Raw genomic sequence first — 9,197 nt, 5'->3', positions numbered from 1 at the left:
TTATTTACTTAGTAAATTATTCCTGTTCGATTGTTTGCGTTTGCTCTGGATCTCTGGCATGAGGGCACTCGAACGTCATCGTCAGCAACGTTCATTCATGATTTGCCTTTCACAAATCGGAGAAACATATATGTGCGAGTGTCTGGCGCATTGTGCACTTTGCATTCGAAGTTCGAACAGACAAATAAATACAAAGGCAGTTCTGATCAGCTTAGTGAGACATCTCATTATCGCCAGGTGAGTCGGAAGACCATAATACTATATGGTGCCGTACCGTTTCACATCCAGATTTGTGCACCTCGTCTTCTCATTCCGGAATCAATCCAGGTAATTGCTTTTTAACTCGGCATTCAGCTTTCAGCTTTCTGCTTGCAATCCTGCAGCCAGTCCGGGAGCCAGTCAATTCGTGGGCTTTGATGCAATTTGGCTTCTGTGTGAGCCACTCTGCCATTTGGACCCTGTTCTGTGTGGCTCGCCGATCACGCCATGTGTAGTTTAGTTGCAGTTTCGATTCGCATCGGATTGCCTTGCCCAGGCAGCGCATCAATCATCCATCACGCACGAAAGACAACGACCCAGCCCGGCAGAGCAAACCTGAATGGCAAACGCCCCACGCCATGCATGCGATTGTATCCAAGGTTCAGGTTCTGTCAGGAATTCGGGATGCAATTTGGCTACCTCGCTGAACTTGGTCCCCGATTAAAATGCCTTTCTAAAAAGTTTGCAGAGGCCTTCAATTGAAGGTTTATTTCTTACGTGAAATTTTTTTAAATGAAATTGGTTTCTAATTCTAATTTACAACATTTAAGAAAAGTATTTAGGGGCATTATTTTAATATAAATAATAAATAGTTTATATTTTTCTTTGGCATTCACAGTTGCTGTTTCCAAAGATCTAACAAAACCGTAAGCTTACCTACGTTATTTGCAATACAAATTAAATTAGTTGAGCACTGTAATTTTTCTATAAAATGTCCACAATTTTTTTTTATTTCGGGCACCAAAGAATTATTTAGAACGCGCGTTGTAAACGTTGTTGATTATTGTTGATAAGTTTAATATATTAATCTAATACTTTGCTGTTAACATATAAATTTGTAGGGCTCAATTCTTAATTGATTTTCATATGTAAGTTTTATTGTGATTATGTATTTATTTTTGTGAAAAAGTATTAAACGTATTGGTATAAACCAAAAATAAATATAAATGTAGGGCTTTCTTGAACAAATTGAGAGATGTATAAATCAGATGACTAATACTTAATATTAACTAATTTAAAGTTAATAAAATTTTAGTATTATCGTCTTTTTAACGGAAATTAAATTAAGAGACAATTCGTTGGTCTTAATTATTCAATCTCTTGATATTACGTTAAACGAAATGGTTTCTTCTTAGATAGTAAAGACTTTGGGAGGGCCGTCTAAAAATATTTGTTTAATCTTTTTGACACAGCATTTAATTTAACTTTTTTATTATGTGTTTTTTTTTTAATACTGGTAAAAAAATTTTTTAAATAACAGTCTTTTTCTAAGCAATCCGAAATAAAACAAAAACATTAAAAAAAAATCTTGTAAACTATAATGTTTTTTAACTTTCAATAAATGCTAATGATTGTTTATATTCATGCTTGTTTGAATGGAAATAGACTGTGAACTCAATTTTAAATGGAAGTGGAAATCGTGTATTGGTGTTTGAAAGTGCCTACTTATTGGGGCCATGGACTCGGCGTTAATATTACCGAAAATTAAGTCTATTAGTCAGAACAGCCATTTAAAAGGTCTTAAATGTTACTATTTCAACTGCACGGTGAATTCCATTAATTATTATGGTAAATATGGAGTTAAGTGCAACTAAAGGTTGACTTCTAACGCCCAATGTCCAAAGTTGATTTGTTGTAACGAAAAAAAAGAAGACTTCCCCAACTCTTCTTCTTCTTCTTCTTCTGCTTAGTTTTCTTCTTTTTTTTCCCCAACTCTCTCTTTCTCACTCTCTTGCTACTTCTTCTTCTTGCCAGTGTTTATACGAGTTTATAATTGTTTGATTTGTGTGCGCGCAGTGCGAGTAAATAGTTGTCCTGCTCTTTCATGCAAGAGCGAGAGAGAGCGAACGATTTCAACGGCCGCCATTATGAAAGTGCGGTACTCGCAAACCGGTTGGCGATTCGAAAAACCACTCAAAACCCGAGTGAAACGGTTTGAGTGGAGTGGAGTGACCCGGGTGACCAGGTGAAATTCAAGCGCTCATTGTGCTGAGAGCAGCTTTCGCGTGAACAACGTTTTAACGGAGCGCAGTGTTCGGAAAAAATTCTAAAAAAATTTTAAGAAAAAAGCAGTAACGTTTTCTAACTGTTTCTGTCGGGATCGGCTCGCGACTGTGTGTCTGTGTGTTTGTGTGTGAGTGAGCAGCACGCTATGAATCCAATTGACCGCATTGCGTTTCCATTTCCGTTTCCGCTCGAACTCGCGTTCTCTATAATCGATACTTCTGCCTTGAATGTACAACATCTGTGACTGTGATTGTGACTGTTTTCTGTGCTCCACTTGCTGGAAAAATAATACCCACTATAACAAACAAATATAATAACAATAAATAAAGGCGAAATTGATTAGAGCGATTCATAGACATGTTGATTGAGCCGACTTTAAACCGTGACCTTGGCTCGCTTACTGTCGCTAATTCTGGCCTCTCGGCCGCGCATTGGAAAATGGAGCCCCATCCCCAACGCATCACATCGCTGGCCCCTCACGCTTCCAGTGGTAAGTGAACCCCAGCCTTAAGTGATCAGGTGTTAATTAGCCGACGGCAAAGCTAAGCCAGGGTACTACCGAAAATATATACCGCTGTGCTGAAACTGGACACATGTAAATGGAATTAGGTCAAAGGCGTAATATTTCATGTGTCGAGAAAGCCATTAAGTTCGAATCAAACATTATAATTTTAGTGTTCAATCCCATACGTTTAAAAGTAAATTGGATTCAGAAAACAGTTATTCACTTTTTTGTGGAGAAATTCAAGAATTTTTATTTGAGCCAAAATTTAGATATCGTGTCAATTGGTTCCACTAAACCTTTTCAAAAAAAAATTTTTTATAAAGCAAAATGTAAAGTAAAACTTTTGACTGTACTAACAAATATACAGAAAATTAATTAAGGACTATTAAAAGATTTTAAGATGCTGTGTTTAAACTTTCTGAAGAGAACGAATTTAAGGGGAATCGAATTAACGAATCTGTTTATATATAAAATCAGATATTTTTAGGTTAGGACCACTTTTATATAAAAGTACTACAAACCAATGTGTGTTTGTAGTAGTTTTATATAGAAGTGGTCTTTTTTGTAGGTAAGACAAAACTTGTGTTGTTATTTTAATGTCAAAGTCCTTTTATTGAGTCTCTTAAAACCTTTTCTTTCAGAACACATGTTTAAATATTCCTTCTTATTTTAAACTGTAATTTACTTCGGTAATTTAAATCAACTAAGTGGCTCACTAAGGGTAATATGTTAAATTGAAATCTAAAGCGGTTGGATTGTCGAAACCATTAAGATGAGTAATTAAGTTCAGGGTATTTAAGACATATAAAAATATTTTTTCTTTGAGTTATAAATAAAATAAATAAAAACCGTTACGCATGTCATAATACCAAGTGCGTGGCTCATTTGCTAGTCCCATTTCCTTGCTTTTCAGCTTTCTAAGCAAAGATAAACAAAACTGGTTCTCATTTGATGAGCGGCACAATTGATTATGAGCCCCGTACATATATATATATATATTCAGTTAGGGACGACTTGAGGTGCTCATATTTTTTTAAAAAATATTTACTCGACAAACAACAAAAGTGAAACGCGCATTTAAAACGTTAATTGACAATTTGAGCGACGAGTTGCCCAAGTCGAATGATACATGTATGTTTTTTAAGCGAAAGCAAATATAATATTCTGTCGAATTAACGTAATACACAGTCGTTTTTCAGCCAGCTGAGTACATATATTTTAATTTTCGCCATTGTGTACTGGCACAGTCTGTCGTTTCAATTAGCTTTGATAAATCTGCCCCGCGATTCAGGAGATTCGTATTCGTTTGCGTGTCGCCACCATTTTGGCGATTAGAGCGTCGATCGTCGATCGTCAAATGGTATTTGTTGGGGGAAATGGGAACGGGAATACAGCTAATATACAGAGTCGTAGAAACCCATCAGTCATTTCGGTTCAGTCAACACAATTAACGGTTAATTTATCATAATTAACCATTGTGGCCGGGACAGCTAAAGCCACAATATAATGACAATGGCCAATTATCATTCAATTCGTTCAATTGCAGTAGTGGCAGCAGCAGCAGCAGCGGCAGCGGCGGCAGCAGCGGCGGCGGGTTCGGGATCTGGATCTGGAGCGGGTGTGGGTGTGGGTGGTGCGGGGGCCTCCACATCGCCCACATCTGTGCAAATACCGCACGGCGGCTTTGGCGGCGGCGCCTCTGGAGTTCCGCCGGGAGCAGCCGGATCGACGGGGAGCACCCTCAACACGCTGATGTCGCAGCATCGCCTCCTGGAATTCTCCCGATTCGGCGGACTGCGTGGCTACGACATTGCCCAGCACATGCTAACACAGCAGGGAGCTGTCTCCAAGTTGCTAGGTGAGTAGCGAACCCCTTCTTTCCCATTCGTTCCGCCATCAGATAACTAATAGGCACTTTGTTTTCGATTTGTTTGCTAATTTTAATGATAAACATGTTATTATCCTGCGAGCAACCCATCCCCATCCCCATCATCCTGCTTTCCGAGTTATCCCTCGTGTGCGCAGCCGTGTAATTTGGCCACTTAAAATTGCATAAACTCCTGGCTGGCGGTGGCCAAAACGCGGCTGGCTCATTAATCAAAATGCGGCTTATTCGAGGGCTTGTTTTCCATAGTGGTGGTGGTGGTGGTTGGTGCGTGCTGTCCTTGCACTGGAAAAAAAATATTAAGCAAAATATAGGCTAATAAAATAAAGAAAACCAGTATGCAGAAGAAAGCGCTTTTTATTTTACAATTAATCATAATATTTATTCGTAAAAACTAAATCTCACTTACAGCCAACCTAAAACAGTGTTTCGATTATATTAATGATATCAAGTTCTCACATTAACTAATTTGGTATAAACTCTTAAACTTTTCTAACTCAAATACTTTTAAACCTGTTTTTAACTGGCAAATACAGGAAAAACACACTTAATATATCGCATATATCAATAAATCGAATTATTTTGAGGTTATCTGGTTTAAGATGTTAAACTTTTTTTACAAAACAGTTTAGGCAAACAATTGACAGACAAAATTAATTGCTTAAACTAAAGAAATATAATATATTCTCTAAGTTCTTTAAAAAATCATTTAAGTGTGATTAATTAGCAAACTAAAGTAGGCAACTGGAATAGATTGTACCTAATAAAAAAATAACAAATCTTATCAAATTTATCGATGAAGAATCATTTAAATGTGATTTAATTTTCTCGTTTAATCAAAAGTATGGTGGTATTTTTTTACCAGTGCTTGTACCGAAGTACCAGGTAGTGTTTCCCCTTTTATTTCTTCAGCAACACTTCAAGTTGATGGGGCAAACAGATAAAGATATTAAAAACAAGGGATAAGCCTGGCTGCCAGCCAATAGCCAACAACAGATGGATTGCCAAAATCGCGATCGCATAGTCATAAATCGATTGTCTCATAATTTTTCGCTGTTGTGCTCTGGTTTTTGCAGGCTCGCTGCGACCACCGGGCTTAATTGGTGGCTCAAAGCCCAAGGTGGCCACGCCGACGGTCGTCTCCAAGATCGAGCAGTACAAGCGCGAGAATCCGACGATCTTCGCCTGGGAGATACGCGAACGCCTGATCTCAGAGGGTGAGTCTCCATTCAGATAATTGCAGCTAATCCGGTGGTTAGTCCGGTCCAGATTGATCGCTGATTGATCGGCGGTCGCTTTTAGCTTTAATCTCGCGATCTTAAATCTGCCTCGAATGGTTGTTGGTAATTGCGTAATCCCGCCTTGCAGGTGTCTGCACCAATGCCACGGCTCCCTCGGTGAGCAGCATCAATCGCATCCTGCGCAACCGGGCCGCCGAGCGAGTGGCCACCGAGTTCGCCCGCACCGCCGCCTACGGCCTGTACCCGCCGCCCCCGCATCCCTATGGCAGCTTCACCTGGCATCCGGCTGGCAATGTTCCTGGTGGCCAGGGCGTCGTCCCCCCGCCACCGCCTCCATCCGCCCTGTGGTCCGTGGCCGCTCCCACGCTGGCCAACCTGCCGCCCAGTGCGGCCAGTGCGGTGCCAGCTCCCACCTGCGGATCCCTTAGCTCGGCCCACCTCATGGCCGGCGGTGCAGGTGGTGGACCCACCAATCGGGCCATCTCACCCGGCTCGGGCAGCCATGACACCCTGGAATCGGCCGACGAGAACAGGCACATAGACTCCGACTACCTGGATGACGATGATGAACCAAAGTTCAGGCGCAACAGGACCACCTTCAGTCCGGAGCAGTTGGAGGAGCTAGAAAAGGAGTTCGACAAGTCGCACTATCCTTGTGTCAGCACCAGAGAGAGGCTGTCCAGTCGCACCAGCTTGAGCGAGGCGCGTGTGCAGGTGAGTCAGGTTGATGTTGATCACCCAAAAATAAGAAAATACATTCCGCACAGTGCAATTTCTTTAGTCAGAACGATTTATGTTGAAGATGAGATAGTTAAAACTATTTTATACCTCGTTAAGATGTGTTTTTGCTTGATATTAACATAAGTACCATAGAAACTTAAGTGTTCATCACTTAAACATCGTATAATTTATTAGAGCTTAATAAGATGTTTCACTAAAAAAAGATAATACCTGATTTTTAGTAAGCAATTTATTGGTATAAATCCTGTTTATTATAAGCGATCAAAACAGTTGAGGGTCTTATACCCTATTAGAATTTATGATCACTATAATAGGCATTGCCTAACATTCTGGCAAATTAAAGAGGATAATCAACAAGTTTTTTTTAATTATTTAAGTAACCCTTTCGTCAATTAATACCCTTTCTATTTTTCACCTTCAGGTTTGGTTCTCCAATCGGCGGGCTAAATGGCGTCGCCACCAGCGCATGAATCTCCTGAAGCGTCAGCGCTCCAGTCCCGCCAATCCGCTGCACTCGCAGCAGTCGAACGATGCGCCGGCCGGTTCGCCCACGCCCAGTAATCACAGTAGCGCCTCCACCTCCGCGCCAGTGGCTCCGGTGCCACCTCCTCAGCAGCCGATGCCCCTGTGCGGGGATCACTCGCCGCAGGCTCCGCCGCCCTCGGTGATGCTGCACCCATTGCACGGACCGCCAGGTGGCCACCATCACCATCATCCTCTGCATTTGCCCACGCATCCGGCGGCCCTGCAACTCCTGAGCCACTACCATCAGCAGCAGCAGCAGCAACAACAGCAGCAACATCAGCAACAGCAGCAACTATCACCCAGTGGATGCAATCCTGTGTCCATGGGTGGGGAGAGGAGTGCCTTCCGCAGTCTGGTGAGCTCGCCCTCGGCGGCTGCCTTCCTGGGACTGGCCCGGCAATATGCCGTGGCCGCCTCGCTAACGGTGGCCGAGGAGCAACGCTCCAGATTGCACTACTCCGCGGGGGGACTTACCCCAAGCGGAGGTGAGGGAGCAGGAGCAGGCGCAGGAGCAGGACTCGCTGGCGGCTCAACCATGACGGTGGACAACTCGTCATCCGACTCGGATGAAGAGATCAACGTGCACGACGATTCGGATGGTGAAATTGAATCGCCGGCGGCGGCGGCAAAGGTGGCCCGTCTGTCATCCTCCGATGCGCCGGCAATACCGGCTACGATGCAATTCCTAAAGCATGACCACCGCTAAGCGGCAACATCTAATTGAAAACTTGAGTTGTGCGCGCCTCTGTGATTGACAGCAGCAACAGTAATAGCCACAGCAACAGCAACTACTGTTTCAAATTGCAATTGTTGGGGATTTGTTGGACTGAAACACGAGAAGCGACTATACTTTTGTGGGCAAACAAATCGAAAACCAAAGTTAAAATGCTGCTCACCTACTTGGCTGCGGTTCGGGGTCGCTGAAAAAAAGCAACAACAGCAGCAGCAGCACGAGCAACAGCAACAACAATAATGGGCGACTTAAGATTAGCTGAAATTGTAACTAATACTACGTACGAACACACGCTTGTCCCATTTTAATGCACATACTATATACCCATTGTATACCCTCTAGTTATGCATAATTACTATACTTGTTCATTCGCCGGCTGCCGACTTACCTCATCACCATTTAAGGCTATAGCATATGCAATATATAACTCTATGTAACTCTAACTTTAAATAGTCCTAAGCCATCTATTTATGAATGCGTATTGCGTAAGTTTTAGTTTTGGTTGCGTTTGAACTGATATTTTGTAGAGTAAGTGTTTTTGGCTCAAATCAAAAGGCAACCAAACTCCACTGAGTGAGAAACCAATAAAAAGTGCAAGAAATAACCAATAACTCTTTTGCTTTCTTCCCCAAAGAAAAATAAAAAATAAATAAACAACCAGGAAATCGGTTAGTATAGCCTGGCTTTGGTTTGACAACAAAAATACAATTTATTTGTTCGATTTCACGCATAATTATCCGTTCTAAGACACGCAAAAGAACACACCAAACACGGCCGACGAGCATAAATAAGCATTTAACACTCGAAAGCTTCTTAAAACGTTATTAAATATTAATACAATCAATATTCATTGTGTGACCGAACGAAGACAGAAGAAATGCCAACGAAATCGAAATCAAAACCAAAATACGCGCATAGAAATCGCTTAAATTTCGAACGTAATGGCCAATATGTCCAAATCTGGTAGATAACATCGACATTTTAATTATAACCAAATGAAGCCGCGCGCACACACAGTGAAGACAAACTATAAGAGATACGATGGGTATTGGATATTGGATGGTATATGGTTGTATATCGAAGGGGTACTCCGCTGACCGATTAAAAATGCCGAGCCAACTAAGCACATAAATCAATGTAAATTATGGTGTTAACAAAAGGCGAGCTTGCAGGCTTGGATTGGATCGGTTTGGATCGGTTTGGATCGTTGACTTTTTTAGGTTGGAAACCGGGTGGATGCGCGTCTTTATTTCTGGCCTGGCCGAGATTTAAATGAGCCGGCCTCTTCTCGGGGCCTTCGCA

The 9,197-nt window shown here is 41.9% G+C and overlaps 2 protein-coding genes across 2 annotated transcripts; both read left to right on the top strand.

Moving 5' to 3' along the window:
• Positions 1-413: 413 nt before the first annotated feature.
• Positions 414-741, top strand: LOC108146580. The gene has a single exon (XM_017272602.2). It carries the CDS (start codon positions 487-489, stop codon positions 739-741), a length of 255 nt encoding a protein of 84 aa, XP_017128091.1. The 5' UTR covers positions 414-486.
• A 1,518-nt stretch (positions 742-2,259) lies between these two features.
• Positions 2,260-8,499, top strand: LOC108146982 (segmentation protein paired). The gene is made up of 5 exons (XM_017273239.2): positions 2,260-2,755; positions 4,317-4,628; positions 5,732-5,872; positions 6,024-6,610; positions 7,059-8,499. The coding sequence occupies exons 1-5, from the start codon at positions 2,623-2,625 to the stop codon at positions 7,866-7,868; spliced, it is 1,983 nt and encodes a 660-aa protein (XP_017128728.1). The 5' UTR covers positions 2,260-2,622; the 3' UTR covers positions 7,869-8,499.
• Positions 8,500-9,197: the final 698 nt, after the last annotated feature.

This window comes from Drosophila elegans, unplaced genomic scaffold (genome assembly GCF_018152505.1).
Source record: "Drosophila elegans isolate 14027-0461.03 unplaced genomic scaffold, ASM1815250v1 contig_208, whole genome shotgun sequence".
NCBI lineage: Eukaryota > Metazoa > Arthropoda > Insecta > Diptera > Drosophilidae > Drosophila > Drosophila elegans.
Note: the sequence above shows the minus strand (reverse complement) of the source record. Positions and strands in the feature narration are given on the sequence as shown.